At 40.5% G+C, this 20,007-nt stretch overlaps 1 protein-coding gene across 3 annotated transcripts in view; it reads left to right on the forward strand.

Annotated features, from left to right (window-relative positions):
* The window catches only part of megf6b (multiple EGF-like-domains 6b), a 54,740-nt gene that overhangs the window by 23,504 nt on the left and 11,229 nt on the right, over positions 1-20,007 (forward strand). For 2 of the 3 annotated variants that reach the window (XM_046383329.1, XM_046383328.1), the window contains exons 5-15: positions 5,746-5,868; positions 12,533-12,655; positions 15,258-15,383; positions 15,993-16,115; positions 16,507-16,629; positions 16,741-16,878; positions 17,498-17,620; positions 17,777-17,899; positions 18,720-18,890; positions 19,587-19,718; positions 19,809-19,937. In XM_046383329.1, coding sequence (XP_046239285.1) covers positions 5,746-5,868; positions 12,533-12,655; positions 15,258-15,383; positions 15,993-16,115; positions 16,507-16,629; positions 16,741-16,878; positions 17,498-17,620; positions 17,777-17,899; positions 18,720-18,890; positions 19,587-19,718; positions 19,809-19,937 — 1,434 coding nt within the window. Of the gene's footprint in view, positions 1-5,745; positions 5,869-8,740; positions 8,912-12,532; positions 12,656-15,257; positions 15,384-15,992; positions 16,116-16,506; positions 16,630-16,740; positions 16,879-17,497; positions 17,621-17,776; positions 17,900-18,719; positions 18,891-19,586; positions 19,719-19,808; positions 19,938-20,007 lie in introns of those variants that run through there. The other variant, XM_046383330.1, reaches the window with a different exon arrangement.

The following is a 20,007-nucleotide window of genomic DNA, read 5'->3' on the forward strand; positions in this document are numbered from 1 at the left end:
GTGTGTGGTTAGTCCTTTGCCATTAAAGGGGCACTTTTTTTAACTTCTGGTTCCAGGAAAGCCAGACCATGTCCGATTGATAGTGCCACTTCACAACTCAGCTGGCCACAATTACAGGGCAACAGGAAGAAATTTGTACCCAAAACTGGCACGAAGAATGGATCACATAGGATTAGTGGGTGGAAATTATTGGATGCTTAATACAGCATACATAGTTTAGTGGATAAGTCAGTGTGGTGAACCAGATTGAAAGACGTTTTCCCAGATGGGGCATCTCGACAAGTTAAGTGTGGTCTTTTCTGACTTTGAATTATTGTGTAGCGGCAGCTGTGTTTTAGTTACGTGATGAACGATAGCAGAGCAGAATCACACAGTGTCAACTTAATAAACATCGAGCAGCACATCTGGGCTGTTGCTGATGTGGCAGGGGATTAACAGCAGGGGGCATTGTTGAACTTGAGCTGATCCCTTGCAGGGCCGAAGGAAAGGTGGACATCCTGTTTTTTGTTTTATTTTGTATAAAATTGTGGCCTGTCTAATTATTGTCTCATTTTGTTGCGTGTCATCTCAGTTTGGCTCATCTCAAGATTTCTCCAAGCAATGTCGTCGATCTCAGGCACCTCCGCTCTTGTTTACATAAAAACTTTTTTATGTAGTGTGCATCATTGCAAAAAAATATGTCAGACATTTTTATTTTATTTTATTATTTTATTTTGACTTAAAAAGCTCAAGACTAATACTCAAAATGTCATTGTTTGACACCTGGCATGTATTCTTGATCTCTGCTCTTAGTGACCCGCAGTCTACCTGTGAATGTTACATGGTGCAGAGACAGTAGTTTGGCAGAAAGCGTTACGAGGAAACCTTAGAGCTAAAGTATGATTCAATGTAGACACAGTGACCTGAGCTGCAGAGGTAATGCTTGGAAAAAAACATTTTAAATACATCTTTTGGGGTTCATATGATATTTGACTCCAGGAAAATATCCATGTGAAATCTAGAAGGAGTTATAGGAGCCATAAAATAACTTTTATAATAACTTTTGCAAGCACAGGTGAGCATAATTCACCACTTCATCTGTTTTATTTTCACTTCTGCCACGCAGCCTTGTTGGGCTGCCAGTAGGATGGACAAAGGAAAGGTGTCTTGTTCAGTTTATTTGCATTTGCACAACAAAGCCATTCAAAGTGCCATACATAGGACATGAAAAGCACTAAGACAAGATATACAGGAAAAGGCAAAGAGGCATGTAAGATATAAAAGAATATAAAAAAAAAGCAAAATAAAATACAGCGAGCCAGATTTAACAGTACAATATAAAAATAATACACTGATAAGATGTGAATACATACTTCCAAATGTTAGTTGATAAAACACAGTGGCAAACAGAGAAGTCCTCTAACAGACCAGCATAACTGACACTTAACAAAACATGTTAAGGGCCGTTTACACTGGAGGTCAAAGGTGAGGATGAGTTTCCTGTGAAAGAGTGTGAAGTAAATTGTCAGTTCCAGTTCATAGATGGCTGGTTTGTTAGCCAGACAAGATGTTGTCATGAACCATCCTGCTGCCACATGTACAGGTCGGTCACAGAGAAATCCTTGTCTGAATGAAACCTCTGACTCAAATATATCCCATGGAGCGTCTAGCCAATCCCCATCTTTATAGCACCTGGTAAATGAAAGCAGCTGTGAGGACTGCAGGGAATGCAACCTGGAATGAATGCTAGCAAAGGACATTACTACACCAGCAGGCTTTTAGATCTGGGCCCTAAAAGGAAACAGGTTAGGCTATCCTCAATGTCCCCCCCTCCGATCCTCAATGAATGCTGCATTTCTCCAGCCCATGACCCCCTGGAGATGATATCAGAGGTCTGCTGGGGTTTTTTTTGGCCCCCTCGTGGTCTGCTGAGACATTAGCCCAGTCCTCCTGGGAGCAGTGGCTGTCGTCCTTATCGCAGGAAGCCACACAATACAGCGTAGGAATGCAAACCCAGAGTTTTGCTGTAGCTGAACTTGCAGAAACACAATTGAGTCTTATCTTTGTTTCTAATTCTTTACCTGATTGCTTTGGAACAGAGTGTCCACCGCAGGGAAATACAAAGTTTTGCCCGATTTACAGATGTGTTTCTGTTTTATATTTCACTTACAAGAAGACATAACAGCACTGAGCATTTTGGCACTTCATCATAACTCACACTGAGGTTTGTTATCCTGATAGAACAATGCACAGAAACTCCACCTTCATACGTGCGTGAGGATGACAGCATATTAGGAACATTCTCTGATAAGCTGAAATCCTGATGTTTTGTGATCTATTTATTTAGTAGGTGACTGCTTTTATTCCTGCAAAGTTAATGCTTCACAAAAGGTTTTTTGCTCCATACAGTGTGAGCAGTATAGTTTTAGGCGAGGTGGCCCATCTCTGCCACACAATGCCACAGGAAACCCTGAATGCATTTCAGTAAAATACAAACCCACCCAAATCCACCAACTACAGGCAGAATTATTGAGTTAAGTCAACACTTGAGTTTAACAAATCCTGTACATTTTAAGTTTTAGTGCTGAAATTATGTTATTCAAGGAGATGGCTCTTCTTGTTCACAGCTTCTTCAATACTGATATTGTAGGGTTATTGGTCATTGTAATTATTCTGTCCATACATGCTGCAAAGAAATCCCTTTGTAAAATGACAAACAAACAAACAAGCAAACAAAACAGATATATTTTATACTACCATGTCTACAAGCAAACTGCAAAGTTTGGATGGTGTCCACTTGTCTCAGATTGCAAAGCTTTATATTAGCTTCAGCTATACTTGAAATATGTTTTTACACACAAAACAAGGACTGGATTTTGTCATCACTGTAGGTGAAATCACCTCAGGAAGGAATCTCTTTACGGGCAATATGGAGCAATAATTTTTTCAGTCTGCTTATGGAGAGGTAGAGAGGCAGAGAGTATTGAATACTGTGAAACCACTCTTTAATCTAACTCTCTGTGTATAGAGTTTCATTTCACACAGGAATCCTCATGTTGGTTCACTTAACATTCTTATGTGCGTTTACCTCTTGCCAAGAGGGCTCTTTTACCACATATATATTTGAACATCCACCATATGGTGAAACGGTCCCGTGTGATGGTCCCTGCATGGGACATTGGCCTTTGACCCTGACCTGGGGCATAAGCTGGGCTGCAGACATTACTATGGTTCAGGTATCTGATCTCTCTTTGGAAAACATGCAGACTGACCCCCCCAGAGGCTCAGGTCAGAGACAAGAAACCTGTTGATCCAATGTAGCAGCAGTGATACAAATCGCAATCATCAAAGTGTAGAGGTCCAAAGACCTTTTTTTTTTTTTTTTTTTTTAAAGAGGCTACAGCTCTTGTTTCGTTCCTTTTCAAATGTGTCTGATCACTCTGGTGGAGGTTCAGCTCGGTGACGTATTGATGGATGGGTGACGGTGACGTAAAATTAAATTCCCCCTGGAGTCAGGTGAAGGCGTGGCCTCTGCTCCAAACCCCAGATTCACTCACGTCCTCAGAGGTTATTGAGTTTAGACATTCAGAGAAAATACTTTTGTGGCTGGGGCCCTAACCCTAACCCTTATACAAATAGAAACAGTAAGTGTAGCACAGATATACAGTGATGTTTTTAGGTTATACATTCTCTGCTGCAGTCAAAATATTAACAATAATTTGGTTAATCAGTTTTGGTTTTTTTTTTTTTGATTTATTGATTCCAAGTGTGAAAGAACATCAACAAGTAACTGAAGACCAATACAAACATCCTAAAAGTCCAGGCCAATGGTTCATTTCCATATTAAAAACATAAAGTCTGTACTTGGTTTTCCTTTAATGAGTTTCTTCTGCCCTCTAAACAGAGACTTTGGCTGAACTTAATGCCCAGTTGAGGGAAAAAAAAAGAAATCCTCCGCTCTAAACGAGGTATTTTATCAATCTACTGTAGACATTCCCACTGCTGCCTTACATTATTCTCCTCCTGAGCTCTAACAGTTCAACATTCCTGCCTGCTTACTGGGCAGAAAGACTTGGAGAATGATGAGCGTAACACTGACCCGGGGCAGACCCCGACTCAAGCTGCCACACAGGTGTGTGTCCTCAGGGGGGAGACGAGGGCCGGGGGACATATGTCCTCACACGCAGTCAGCACAACACAAACACAGTCATGCTGCAGATCTCACCGCAGGCTCCTTCAGGGTCTTTAATGCTGCCCTTGACCTCAGGTTCACTCTGATCAGTTGCCACTACTTGCCTGCTTTAGTGTGGTTGTTTCTTGCATAAGGTCCTTCAAACCTGCTGTCATTACAGTAGTTATTTTGCAAGTTAAATGAACTGTGCTAAAAGGCAGGCACTCTCTCTCACCCCAGGACCCAGACTCATTAAATCAAGCTCTTGTGATGTAGTGCCCAAATAAAAATCAGTGAGCATCCCAGACTGGATCCTTGGCTGCAGTTTATCTAGTTTTGCTCAGAAGATTGGGACTAATAAATTCATTAAGAATCATATTTCATAGTGTACATGTTAAAGGTAACATTTCATGATATATTGCATGCTCTTTAGGTTTTATGACAGTTTTTAAACATTTGGCAATGTTTTTGGTGTGACCATTTCCAGATGGTGTAAACAGAGAGAGAAACTGTTTAATTGGCTGGTTAAACGCTGGCAATTGCGATGTACTGAAATTTGCTCGGGGGGGGGTTGGTCATTCATACTCTTCCTCTGCACAATAACTCTCCTCTTTTATGGACATGGGGAAAGTTTACAAGATGATTAGTGCCAAGTGAATTCTCCTTCCTAATTTTCTCCATGGCTTTCAGTTTTCAGTCCAAGATTCCTTCTGCTGGCATAGCAACTGAAGCAACCCAGTGTCATCAAGTCTAAAGCTACTCTGTGAGCGTAATCTCTCCTGACAAACCCCCATATGAATGAAGTTTAGCGTTAATGCAGGCATTGTGGAGCCGTGTTCTGACACTGCAGCGTAAAATCGAACAGTGCATAACACATCGCTCCTTTCATTTTCAATTTAAATGTCTGCTCATTATGCAGAAGCTCTGCAGCTAACATTATGGTATATGCTGCACTGTCAGCACCTGTATCTGACCCCGGTCATTATTTGTAGTCTGGGAACTGGACGGAAAGATTTTATCTGGTTTAGCTGATGACAACTTTGGCAGGATATTTAGCTGATGGAAATGAAATGGATCATCTTGTGGAAATGTTTTGGAGGTTCTGCACCAGGTTCTTGTTGGCGGAAGTTTATAGGTTCGAGGTGGTTTGGACAACATATTACTCCTGCATATTTCATTTTGTCCTGCTCAATGTATTATTATTACATGTCCATCCCATTTTGGATGTATTGTGTATTTTTCCTTTTTCATTTTCCTTGAAGTTGGTACAAAGTAGGCAAGTTAAAGGATGGAAATGGTGCACACAGTTCCCCCACAGTAATTCTCATGAATTTCCAGGCACTTGAGCATTTTCCACACTTTTGAAAGCTAGATCCAAATTTATTCGCTGAAAACATTTGAAATATAATCAAAGTGACATGAACAGGAAGGCGCAATTTTTCTTAATCCAAAAACTGCTTCACGCTAAAAAACCGAAACTTTTTGAACATGTTTGACTGTTTCTCCACAACAGTTCTTTGTTTTTTGTAGTTTCTTCTTTTGGTTGTGGTTTTAATGACTGCAGGATTAACTTTGTCTTTGTTTCACTCCATCAGATGTGAATGAATGTGAGGAAACCAATGGAGGCTGCGAGGCTCTCTGCTGTAACACCATTGGAAGCTTCTACTGCAGGTGTCCTCCTGGACAGAAACTGAACGAAGATGGAAAAACCTGTCAAGGTGAGTCCTCTGCTATATTTGTTGTGTGGTGGTGCTGAATTAATATCAATATCAGCATCTTCTGGCTCCAGGAAAGCAAGACGGCTGTAATGCCAAACAGCGGTCCATGAAACAGTGCGTGACGTCATCATGGGTTTACCTTTAGTGTTCTGAGTGTTTAGCATGGCTGCAGAGTCTAAGACTTGTTTTAACAGCTTATAGATCATTGGATGACATGTTGAACGACCTGTTTCATTTTAAACGCAATTAGCCCCTAATCACCTCCATAGATCTTACAGCAGCCATTGCTCTGATGATTTTTTATTTTTTTCTTGTCCTTTGTTCTCTATGTATTTATGGTGACATTAAAGTACTTTTGTTTTTGTTTTCATTTGTAGCTCAGTGTATGTACATTTTGCAATGAGTCAACATCAAAACCAAATCTTGTAACTCAAGGGAATTACAGGACCAGTTCATTTTAATATATCATAATCATAATAACAACAATAAAATGATTTCCCAGCTCTGATTTTCTGTGGAAGAAAGCACAGCAGTCCGTCATGAGGTCCAGCATCTGTGAACTCCAGCTCACCAAAGCCGAGCTTCTTCCCACCATTTTCCCATGAGATTTGTTTTTCCTCCCATCATAGTTTGATGTCTTTGATTCGGAAACCTCTGCGAGTGGTTGGTTTAATAAGAATAATGATTCCACTGTGCAACAGCCAAGCCCAGAGGAAAGACGCTGGATCCTCAACAGTGTGGCCGTCTGCTGGAGGAACCAGCTAGAGATCTGATCCAGATCACGGTTGTTAGGATAGTTGATGGGAATGTTGTCACAGCTGGCTTTCATAGCTCTCTGCCCTCTGCCACTGGTATATGCTGGAGGAAAACAGTGACCGGCAGCATTCATGTTGTAATTGTGTGTAATTGGCAGTAGTATTAACAGAGGTAAAAGAAGCTGGATGAGTGTTGTGGATGTTTAAATCAGCGCTGCATGTGTGGTGCTGCGCTTCCAGAAAGCGATCAGCTTTCCTCCTGCACGACGAGCCGTAGGTGGGAGGACTGCAGAGTCAAAGTCGAGATGAGAGACAAGATCCATTCATTTAGCTGTTAAGAATAAATGATTCTCTGGAGTTGGATCATACACAACCCAAGAAATGCTTTTGGGGAATTACGTCCTTGGCAACATTTATTTTTTTTTAATGAAAGACATCTGTTGCTGGATTTTAATATGCTTATACTGCTGGCATGGACAAGAAACGAACAAATACATCTTTTGTTCAGTGAAAAGAAAAAAATAAATCCTGAATAAAATTTAATCCCTGGTGGAGAGTCCCTAGATTTAAGCTTCTGGTCAAATTCCATTTTATTTAGATATTAATATATTTTATTTTGAATAAGCATCAGTGATAAAAATGGCACTCATCAAAGTGTAGAGGTCCAACAGTAACTGCTGTCATGCTGAGCTCAGCGCAGCAGCGTCGACATTTTAGCCGTCATGCCAAATGAACTTAAAACTGCTCAGACCAATGCAAGCATGAAGGTGGGAGTAATGGTCTGCCAGGGCTTAGCACCTGTCTTAATACTGAGCTCTAGTCGAGTGTGAGTAATGTCTTCCAAAATCAACAGGTATTTGATGCTCGAGTTAACTCTAGTTAACTCTAGTTAACTCGAGTTTCCCCTTAAAGATGTTTTTTTTTTCTTTTTTTTTGCTGTTGCTAGGTTCTCTCCTGCATTTTCATGGTATTTTATTCACATTTTTTTGGGATCTTATACAGATGACTTATGGCTCTGAGCCTATCATCTGTCTTCCATGCGGGCTGCTTTCCTCCTCGCCTGGCTGGCATCAATGTCCACATGATTCTGAAGTCTGAACATTTTGCATTTTATGTGCGACATATGCAGAGTTGTTAACTTGTTGGCGTGCTGTGTCACAAAAAATATCTGTATCAGTTTCTGCTTGTCTGTCTGAGCTTGAATACTTGTGCTTGTGCTTCTGCTTGTGTCCTGATGTGATGACTGTACAGGGGTCTGTTAGAGAAGCTTTAAGGCTGCATTATTAAGAAGAACAGCCACAAGAGGTGAAGCCCATTGTGCTGGGTGGCCATTTTGTTCAGCTGAGGGAAGTGACGCTGACCATGAACATGCTTTGCTTTTTATAAGCATTGTTGATTGCTGTTGTGGTCCTGCTGTGTCTTTGTGCTGGCAACAGATGGGAGGCTGTGGCCTTAACTCCCAAATAGACGATTTCTCAGCAAGGCTAATTCCTCTCCCAGGTGTTTGGATTAAAAATACTCAGTCTGACTTCTGGCACTTACCAAAAATTTGGTTTTGCTTTCGGGGCAGGTTTGTTTTATATCAAAAGAAAAGTATAGATAGAACATTGTTTAGTCTGTTCACATTCTTTATTTTCCAACACCTGAGTGATGTGCAGTCATAAATCTCTTTTTTTTTTGTATCACAAAACATTCTTTGAAGAGACAGTAAAATACAGTGGCTTAGTAGTAAAACATAGTAAATCACTTAAGTGCATCAATCACTGTTGGCTGGTAAAATGCAGGATTGTAGTGCACGCAGTGCTGAATCTATCTATTGGTGTAAGAGAATTTAGGCTCGAGGGAGAGAAAGAGGAGAGAGAGGAGGATCTTTAATGTGGTGGACATGTAGTTTTAGTAGAAGGGAGGGTGGACGAGAGACGGAGATGGAAGAGGAGGGAGAAAAATCAGGAGGCAGAGTGAATGAGAAGTAGTTACTGTGTTACATCAGACCGGGATTCAGCACCTGGAAACGGCTCGCTCACTTTGACTCTAACATGCTGGACAAAAATAATGTTAACATTGTGTAATTTTTACAGTTAATTTTTTTTTTTTAAAAAAGCATAACATTTCACTTATGGTCATGGCTTGGTCATCAGGAGGGTGGATTTTCTTTTTGGCGTTAATTGAAGTGATGGCAAGTCTGACATCTGCTGCAAACTATCCGTACAGTTACTATAGAAGAATTTGCTATCGGCCGCACTGTTACCATGGATACCATGGCCACAACATTGGTTACCCGACAGCAGGTAAGTGATAATTTCACAGCCAAAATGCAGACATAGCTGAGGTAGCTTAAGAGCTTAACACTATCATTTCATTTTTACAATAAATTATTTTTACTCTTTCTAGCAAACTGGGAAATGCAGTCCTTTCAGAAACATAAGTTAATTTCACAAATGTTGACAGTTATTTCTGGTTGCACATATCTTCATCATTTTTATCTACAGAGGGACCTAATTAATAACTAGGAGTTATGTTCTGTGGTCAGACTGTTTGTTTGTCCTACAGTCAAACTGACTAATCAGTCCTACTGATAATCTGTCTGCGGTACGTGCGATCTGGCAATGCCCACATAACTTTGTCTCTGATCAGAGAAGGGGAGGATGACTTTTGTCAGTAAAGATTATAGCACATGAAACCATGAACTATGAATCATGAGAGATGCTTTGTAATGCTAACATAAACAGGAGTAGAAACCAGATACTCTCTCAACAGTTTATGTCAATGTTTCTTTTCATGTATGGCAGGACAGCAGCACTTTGGGATAAATGCACAAGATGAAACATGTTTTACATTTATTATTACCGCAATGCTGATAATCCCTCAGATCTGTTGCTTGGATGTCATTCTTGGAGATAAATCAAGAGAAATTCATCTTGCATGCACAATAAACAAATAACCTTTTTTTCCAAAATGGACCAAAATAGTTTTCCGTGAAGATGACACCACACTGTAGGTGGCTGCGGGCAGAGAATTAATGTGTCTTCTGCAAAAGCCAATGACTGCTGAGGCTTTGGCTCCGAGCTCGGAGGGGATCATGTTCTCGAGGCTGGAGGGGATTCACTGGCTGTGCGCTGCAGTCAGTAACAGGGTAACAGCGCTGGAACCATTTCACCAAAAACCAAACCAAAGGACGGCATGCAGCATGGATGGAAAAACGAAAGGACAGCTCCTGCCAGCTTTCCTGGATGAAGTGAAGCTGAAGTCTGGCAGCAGAGAGACAAAGAAGAGGAAAGTTTAGAAGATCATTTCTGCCCCAAACACTATATTTGAAGATGTCGTGGGACATTAGATGGGTTCAGCCGCAGGATATTTCTATGATTTAGCTTTCTTGGGCAGGTTTTACTGGAACCATTAAGAGAGTGGATTTTAGGCCCTTTATGCTCATACACTACATTTTTGTTCTTTATCCTAATCCTACCCTTGTTTTTTATGTGAAGAGTAGAATCAGTGATTCATCTATCATATTAACCACTAAAATGTCATAGTATACAACGCTGCGGATCACATGTATTGGGTCTTGTAAAGAACGCATTTATGGACAAGGCTTCCTCCGTCCCACACAATATGAATCGAGCCCTATGGAGGCCACAGTTCAGTTTTTATGTATGTTATAAACACTCTGAGTCACCAAACAGCACACAGACATAGTCAGTGACATAGTGGAGCATTTAGCAGCTAAAGAGACACACATCCATTAATTTTCTATATTACTTTACTTTGCTCTTCTGTTGTGTCTGTTTGGAAGTTTTGTTTTTAACAGCACCTTTTAGCAGCTTGGGAAACTGGTTCTTAAAATGTGCTGTATAAATAAAGTTATTTTAATTATTATATATTTCTATGGAGGTGACTAAAAAAGGAGCTAAAAGGAGAATGAAGTCAGGTGGACACACACACAAAGCTAAAAATGTGCTAATGTTGCCCCATATCTGATGAACATAATTAGCGACTCTTCCATAACAGGTTCCCTACATCAGCTTAAAAAGTGTTAATATGTAGTTGAGGTGTTCATCGCATCATCACAACTTCCACGGTTCAGCTCCTGTCCAAGGTACTTTGGTGCACATCATATCCCCGTCCCCACAAAACTGGATCTCAACTGCTGTTATCAAATAAAGGCAAAAATGGAAATAGTAATAATATAATATTAAAAAACATATCATTCGGATCCCAAAGCAAAATATGATTTGCTTGCATAACATGTTTGCTAGTCTTCCTGGCATCCACACTAAAGCAAAAATAAAGATAAACAAAAATTTAAAATCACATAATAGTCAATAAACTAAAACATATCTCTACCCATAAAATGAAATAGAATAGAAAGGGAACTTATAACTTGCAAAATTTTCAAATTAATTTTGTCTGCAAAAAACAGCATTAACTTAATGTAACATTTCAGCATAGTTATTGCAAGTATACACAATATCTTGATACAGTTTGCACAGTTATTGTTCTTCAGTTTGCCAGTTAGAGGATATACGGGACAGTAGCATCATGACACTGTACATGTACAGTATATAGAACTTTAAACTTTCAGTTCACCCTGACCAGCCTGTCTTTGGACTGTGGGAGGAAATGAACAAAGAGGCGAGATATAACACGACGACTGTATACATGTGTTTATTTGTTAATTAATCTTCCCACTGATGGTGCAGAACTATTTATTTTTATAGGGAATGCATTTACAGTGTGGTGAATGTTGAGAAATTCTCTGGCATTTATTTATGCTTAACTGTTTGTAGTGCATTATATCCAACACAGACCAAATGTGTGGTGTGTACTGGGACAATCAATGTTTGTATTAAAGCTTCTATTACACAACACTAAAACTAAGTACAAGTGAAGTTATGTTTCCGTAAATGATATTACTCAACTAGTTTGTAAAAACAGCTCTTTGACACAGGGATTTTTCAAATAGTTTCTAGTTGAAAATAGCTGCCTGGAGTCAAGACTGTACTGAACAACACATTTCTCAGCCAGACACTTGGCTTGGTGCTGACTAATAGTCTTTTATGATGTGTTAGCTGTTTTTAGAGACCTCGTACAGCAGCCAGAAGACATTCACACTCACCTTTTTAATGTGTCATGTCGCTTGTTTCAATCAGCAACATTTCCAGTTATTCCACTGTGCTTATTTTAGTAATGTTGAAGCCAACAGGTAACTTGTCCCTGGCCTGGAGGTGAGGTGGGTTGGACTTCGTGTCCTAATTTTCCTGATGATGATGATGGTGATGGTGGCAGACGGGCTGTTAGCAGAAGTCCAAACAGAGTTGGGCTTCATAAATCAGCTCAGATCTCACAGGGGGTCTGCTGTGGAACTCAGACAACAATTTATTAGTCTTTGACCCCTAAAATAAGAAATGTTTAGGAACACGGCTTGTTTTGTTTGAAATCTGGTCACACGGTGAGGCTGTCGTGTTTCGCTCACCAGCACTTTCCCAGACGAAGAAGCCCCTTCTTTTATTTGTTTATAATCTCAACGCTTGGCTGAGAGGAATGTGTATGTTTTGCATTCTCTGATCTAAGTTTCCATATGTTTGCTGCACCCAAGGGACGTCGACAAGAGGCAGAGGAATTTAAATTTGGTTTTAAATGTTCAGTAGTTGTTACCACATGGGGGATTTGTTTAAGCTGCAGTGCACTTGTGGAATACTTTCCCTTCTCATCCATCATGTCATTTCTCCTCGCAGTAAATCTTTATCCTAAAAACTGCATTAAATTCCTCTCTCAGCTTGGCAGCTCATCTGGCCTTGTATTTAGGACCTTTTTTTTCCCCTATAATGAGAGGATGTAATCAAATTACACTCATTTCTCTCCCGTCTCTCTCCTTCTGCCTGCTTGTCTCGTTTCTCCCTCCTCACCTGCAGATATTGATGAGTGCCAGGTCCATAACGGAGGCTGCCAGCACAGATGTGTTAACACCAGGGGCTCCTACTACTGCGAATGCAACTTAGGCTCTCGCTTGCACGTGGACGGCCGCACCTGCCTCGGTAAGGATCATCACAGCTTTGTGGCAGTGCTTACATTGTCCTTTCAGTTAACAGGGATAACATCAACACAGTAGACCACAACATGATTTGAGGTCTCCTCCTTCCCTCTCTCCTTCCTTCCTCCCTTCTACTGTATAAATGCGATTGAAATGTGCTGGAGAACATTTACACTCTGCAGCCAAATACCATTTTTACTATCTACTAATCTGCCAGTAGCTGGCATTTAAAATGTCAGTAAATTGTGAAAAATGGCCATTGCAATTTCCTGTCACTGAATAACTTGTCTTGTTTTAGTCCAGAAGGCAAAAATATTCCGTTTGTGTTCTCATAGTACATAGTGAAGTGGCGAACACTCACAACTGAGGGAATTTTTTCTTGAAAAAGAAAAAGTGAATTGATTAGCAGTTTTTTATAGTTACAGCAATTACAGTTGCACATTGAGTGTCCCCCATCTCTCTGTTCTTGTTTCATGTTTTCTCTTCACTGTTTGCTCTTAGTAAAGGCAAACAAACGCCCCACTGACTGATCATTTCAGCTCTGGTTTGTACTTTGAAGTATTACAGTATCTGTACTCGCAACAAAGCTTCATACCATGACTGTTTTCAGTCTAATAACAGGTAGAGGAGCATTCAAATATTAGTTTTTCTCTGGACTTTGTTCTCTAGGTTTACAAACTGATCAGATGGTGGCTATTAATTAATTTAAAAAAATTTATTGGATTTGTAAGCGACAAAACTTGTTTGCCAGTGTTATTTACTGTCAGTAAATTTTATAATTTTATTTTAATACTAAATCAAATCCTAGTGTTGCATAACCAGCAATTTCAGGAATTTTAGCAATGTAGGACTTTGCTGATTAACAGATATAACTGAGTCAGACTCTCAAATTTATAATTCTACCTGTGCCATAATTATGCTTTATTTTAGAATTTACCGTTATCCTTTAATTGTCAAATGTCTCTAAAGTGACTTCCGTTTACTGAAAGCTCGACAGTTTCACTTAAGTGCTCAGGAAAATTTAATGTTGAACGTCTGCAGTGCCACGATCACTGGGCAAACTCCACCTGCTGAAGAGGAACATCGTGTGGTTTGATTGAGAGCTCCAGAACAGCAACTGAATATAACAAGGAAAAACGATGCACAACGACTCCACCGTCTCGACACTGTAGAATCACTTATAATTGAGCCAAGTGACACAATTATAATGAAAGAATGTATGAAACTGTGGCTTTATTTACCATTTTAAATGACAGTGATTTTCATGTCATCTTTTGCCTTCATTAGATTCTCACAGCTGTTGTTATGTTATGTTATTTGACAGTTCAAACAGGTTTCATTTCTTAAATATTAACCTGTCACTCTTGACCTCTGCAGTGTTTATGCATGTATGCTGTGCCTGTATGCTGTTTCTGTCACACCGATAAATTAGATTTGGGTTATGCAGAAATAGCTGATAGAGAAATGAGTGTAAACCTGGCACCAGTTTCTGCTGTCAGGAATGTTTACAGAGTGTCCTCACATTCAGAGAGGAAAGCATTATGTGTCTCTTGGCTTCATGAAGTAAAAGTCGTTCCATTGTCTTCTAGAGCAGAGACTGTAGCTGGGACCCAACTGTCCCTGAGAGGCTCTAGTGTGTGACAGCTGTTGCAAGAAATGACTGATTGCGCTAATAATTATAAAGCACATCTGGACTGAGTCCCAGGTGAAGCTTATCTGTGAGGCTGACTATCCGTCTGCTGACAGTCGGGGTCACACTGTGCAGAGGCAAGCTGCAAAGTGTGTCACAAATAGATCATGTACTGAAATCATCTTTCCATGTAACAAGTGCTCAGTTCAGTTTTGCACTGTGCGCAGCATAAACCCATGAATACTGGATAGAAGACAACACATTCCAATCAGCAAAATCACAATCATCAGTCAAAAAGAGAAAAAGAAGAGCAGATGTCCTCAAATCAATTCAATCTCGGCTCTTCTGGTCTTATCCAGCTCTTGATCTGCCAGTAGAGGTCAGATGTATCCCACACATTTAGCGTGTGGCTGAATAATATTTGGGCTGGAAAGCAATCAGTGGCTTGACGTGTACTTGTGATGGATGGATCTTGACTCCATCCTTTGAGTATGAAAAACACAGTGTTTGAGAAGACCAGGCTGTTCGGCCGCTACCTTTTGTTTTCTCTGAGGGGATCGAGTCCAGGCTGTCCACTGGGGCTTTCATCTGTTGCTACGAAGAAGAGAAACACGACCGTGGGAAAATGATTGAGCGGACGAGCGTTGTCCATCACAGATGGCCTGCCATTCAAGCCTCTCTGTGATTTTTGGCCTTTTCCGTGCTGATGGATCTCAGAGCATAGAAATTCTCTGAGGTATTCTCTGAGGGGCAGTATGGAGGTCATAACTTCTCTGAGAAATATTCCTGCAGATGTGACAATGTAGTCAAAATAAAAGTAACACAACTAACATGAAACTGCACTTTTAGGATTCAGGATTAATGGACATTTTTTCTGCCAAGATGCCTGACTTTTTCATTATGTGTGACTGCCTGTTTCTCTTCTTTCTTTCACCTTTTGTCATCTCAATAGTTTTCTCAATTTTTTTTTTTTTAGCTGTCCATTCATGTGCCATCAGCAATGGAGGATGTGAACACTACTGTGTGCAGCAGTCTGCTGCTCATTTCCGCTGTCGCTGCAAGCCAAATTATGTGCTAGCAGAGGATGGCAAGCATTGCAAACGTGAGTGGCCATACTCTGGTGTAAGGCAACACTAAATGTGCATCAACATAAATGGCAGAGGCAAAAAGGAGAATTAATATGCACCATATTACTGGAAGATTATGAAAGTGTTGATTGTTAAAATTAACAACACATTGCTTAGCTAAGCTGCCGGTTGTAATTATCTGACAGGATGTCTGTGTCATTCATGGGGAGAGAAATGGGAGTGAGCCACAGCATCTCCTTCATTGTTTTCTCTCTCAAATTAGTGTTTTGCCCTTCTTACTTCTTTTAACCTCTCCAATCCCTGCTGCAGTGCAGTTGAGTTCAGCTCTCTGGGGGCAGGAAATTATACATATATGCATTTTAAATTACTGTCTTTCAGATGCTTTTACTTTGTAATTGCTCCTCTAAATTTTCAAGAGCTCATCCCAGGTGCTGGACAGGCTTATGCATGTCAAACACACGCACAGACACACACAACTATGCAGAGAGACCAATAAAGAGATGGTGTTGAGGTGCAGGGTGACAGTGTGCTCTCCACATGCTCTGCATCACTTTCCAAAGTGTTCCCCATTTGACTGACACCAGTGGATTTATGTTTATGATCATGTGCTTTTTGTGGTGCAGTGCAGAATCCCTGCGCAGATCAGAATGGAGGCTGCATGCACGAGTGTCGGGTCGATGGTGGCAAAGCTCACTGTGACTGTAAAGCTGGTTACATCCTGGCAGAAGACAGGAAAACCTGTGAAGGTAAATTCACCTGTGACAATAATGACATTATTACATTAAGGACATATATATGTACATACTGTATATAAAATGTTTACAAAACAATCTTGCCATATTTAATAGCAGCTTTAGAGGTTTTGATCATCTTCATCAGCAGGTCATCCAGTTGTGAAAATGTTTGAAATGGAAATCTACAATCTACATTGTCATGACTAAAACAAGTTAAGCTTTTAAGAATAAAAAAAAAAGATGCAATTAGTGAAAAGTTTGTGAAAGATGGTTGTCAGGTGAAGAAATGGGTTTGATTTGTGAGAGGCACAATGAAGGATGTAACTGAAACACATGTACTTCTCCATTTTATTGTTTTTATTTATTTATTTATTTATTTTTTTTTTACATACTTTTATCACAGATGTCGATGAGTGTGAAACAGAAGAGGCCAACTGTGCTCATGGCTGCCACAACACACTTGGCTCTTATGCCTGTGTGTGTAACGCCGCCTATGAGCTGGGCTCTGACGGAAAGCAGTGCTACAGTCAGTTTATTACATACATTATCACATGCATAGAAACTTTATATTTATTTGGCTCAGGACAGTTCTGTCCATCATTAACACACATTTTATCCTACTGTGAACTTGTTGAAGGAATTGAGATGGAGATCGTGAACAGCTGCGAGAACAACAACGGCGGCTGTTCGCACCACTGCCAACATTCAACCAGTGGGCCTGTTTGCTCCTGTAACCATGGTTACAGACTGGATGACGACCTGAAAACCTGTGTTGGTAAGACACTACAATGTGTTTGATTTGGCTTGAAAACATGGCCATGACAGATCACACTGGTGCATTACATCAGTGCTCAAGCCTTCCATTGAACTATTAGCTTGATATGTCAGTAAAGTCAGTAAAGTGTGTTGAAATTGATGAACAGAAGTTGATGAAATACCAGGAGGCAAACAATCCAAAATAACTTAAACAGTTTCAATAAAAAGTGAAAATTAGAACTTTGGTGAAGGGAGGATTTATTGGAGGACTGTTGTATGAGACTGCATTAGTTTTATTTATTATTTATTTATATATATTATATATATATTTATTTTATCTGATGAGCTGGAAGCTGAGTTCAAAAGGATTTAGATTCAGTTTGATGCTGAATTCATATTGGATAAAATATGTTTTTAGGACAACTGTTGTATGCTATCGCCCCCTGGACTACATTAACTGATTCAAGCCAGTTTATAGAGGAGAAGTTTAAACTCACCCTAAGCTTGTAACCATGACTTTAATTGGCTGTTAAATCTGTACCATTTACGCTGTGTCATTAAAAAGCATGTGTCAGTAAGCAGGGGAGCGCGTCACGTCACTTCATAATTTTAGTCTTCCTGCTTGTTGTGTTTGGCAGACGTCGATGAGTGTGAAGAGCAGAGCTCCTGCTGTGAGCAGGACTGTACCAACTACCCCGGAGGTTATGAATGCTACTGCTCAGCAGGATACAGACTCAACTCAGATGGATGTAGCTGCGATGGTATGTTTAACCCTTAGTCAAAATATGGATGACACTCACGCTATTGTGACTGTAATATACTGAATGTATATTTCTGTTGTCCAGTTTGACTTTCCTGAACTCCTCCTCATGTTGTGGCAGACATGTTTGAGTCTGTGTTGTGTCTGTGTTGTTCAGATGTAGATGAGTGCCTGGCTGCTAATGGAGGCTGTGATCACACATGCCAGAACAGCGCAGGTTCCTTTCAGTGTTTCTGCCGCCGGGGTTTCCGTCTGGATGAGGACCGGCAATCCTGCATCCGTGAGTATCTGCAGTCACGTTAAAGAGAGCAGGGGAGTGAGAATCACATCAGAAACAGATAAAAACATCCAGAGTGGTTCAGCCTAGACTGTCAGTGCTGAAGAGTTGCACCATTTGAAAAGTCCATTTAAAGTGGCCACAGTTTGATAAAGTAAAAGAGGATGCAGGTGTATTATTGGTGCCAGCTGATAAATAAATAATAACAAATAACAGGCCTTTTTCACAGCAGAAATGTTGACTTGTCAAAGTAGGAAAAGCACATGTGTTCCCAATAAAACAGTATTAAAAGATGTTACTGTTGCCTTATGACAACAACAGTTTGCCAGGTTTTCCCAGTGAACCATGACAGCCTGACGGCGAGCCAGTTGGTACCGGGACCCTGAAACTGAAGCAGCCAAATTAAACTCAGCCACCATTCATTTAATTATTAACACCTGTGTGTGTTTTCATTAGGGCTGGGCGCAGAGCACTGGAAAATAACGTTTTGTGGAGACAGAATTTGTCTTAAAAATACAGAAATGTCTCCTCTTTTCTTAATTGACATTTGAACTTACCAAGGGGTTGTGAAAGTTTCAGCAGTTTGTGCTTTAAACCAGATTTTAAATCTAGAGTAATGCAATAGTCAACCTAAGTCAACCTAAGAAATGCGGTCATTCTCTCATTTATTTTTAATTTAATTTACTATCATATTAGTTGCGAGAAAATTCTTCTGGACTTTTTTTTTCACTTATTCCAGAAATGGGATTGAAAAAAACTAAATGACATGCAGTGCATGTTGTTTGCAGTGTGTGTATTTCACCTTCTTTCTACCACCCTGCAGCATTAGAAGACACAGTGGAGGCCCTGTCCAGCGGAGGTCCCATCGAGTTGCCCCTCATTCGCCCCCAGCTCACCTTGATGCAGGACTACAGCCAACCCCTGGAGCGCTATGACGACTATGAAGATGACGAGGGGGAGCTGAGGGCCGAGAGCAACCTGGCAGAGAAATTTGGTGAGCCCCCCCTCCAAACCATTACCCACTCATTATCACTAACAGGAAACTGTATCTGATTACCTGAGTGTGACTCCCAGGGAGTAAAGCTGTCAGACAGACTCATTCACTGCAGGTGGGCGCAGACCACACAGTGGGGGTTAATTACTGAGCTTCGTGCTGCCAGACTTTTGGTACATACTGTAACACCACAGCTTCTCCAGGAGGAATGTTGGGGCTCCTGCAAGATAAACGAATCCCATAACAGGAAGGCAAAGACTCCGTTTTCTGTCACCCAGATTTGATGGACTATTTTCACAACAAAAGAAGCTGAACAGTTAATGTAGCGTCATTTAAAGTTGACAAGAGTAACATCTGCAAAACATTTTTTTGACTTTATAAATTTTTGACATTTTCAGTAAACACTTTCAGTAATGAATATGAAAACAGCCTTATGGTGTCAGACTCTGAACACACATCATTCTGCACAGCTCAACATTCAGTTGTAGTGTTATGTTTTTGACTGAAGGGGGACTTAAATTAACTCTGTGAACGGTGACATCTGATAAAATCAGAGACAAGTTCTGTCTGAGGCAGTTCATTAATTCTGTTTATGAGCATTTGATAAAAATAAATAAATGCATCGCTGTGAGTGGTCCTGACTGTGATGAAGACCACAGGGAGCTTCAGTCTTATTCTTATCGCTATTGTTTCCAGTGTGTTTGGATGACACTTTTGGCAATGACTGCAGTTTGACGTGTGACGACTGTTCGAATGGAGGAAAATGTAATCCATGGAAAACTGGCTGCGACTGCCCTGATGGGTGGATCGGCATCGTCTGCAACCAGAGTGAGACCCCTGACATACTGATATATGCGCTTTTGTGTTCTGTTGGCAGTTTAACAGTGATCAACTGTTTTATTATTTTTTAATTTGCAGCATGCTCTGAGGGGTACTTTGGTAAAAACTGCTCCTTCCCCTGTAAGTGTAAAAATGGTGCCAGCTGTGATCCTGTCACTGGGAGCTGCCGCTGCCCGCCTGGGGTCAGCGGAGACTTGTGCCAGGATGGTGAGCCATTTTTTATTTTTTTTTTAACTTGATGTTTGTTCTTTAATTTTCATTGAGGACATTTCTCTCC

The sequence above is a fragment of the Scatophagus argus genome, chromosome 3 (genome assembly GCF_020382885.2).
Source record: "Scatophagus argus isolate fScaArg1 chromosome 3, fScaArg1.pri, whole genome shotgun sequence".
Taxonomy (NCBI): domain Eukaryota; kingdom Metazoa; phylum Chordata; class Actinopteri; family Scatophagidae; genus Scatophagus; species Scatophagus argus.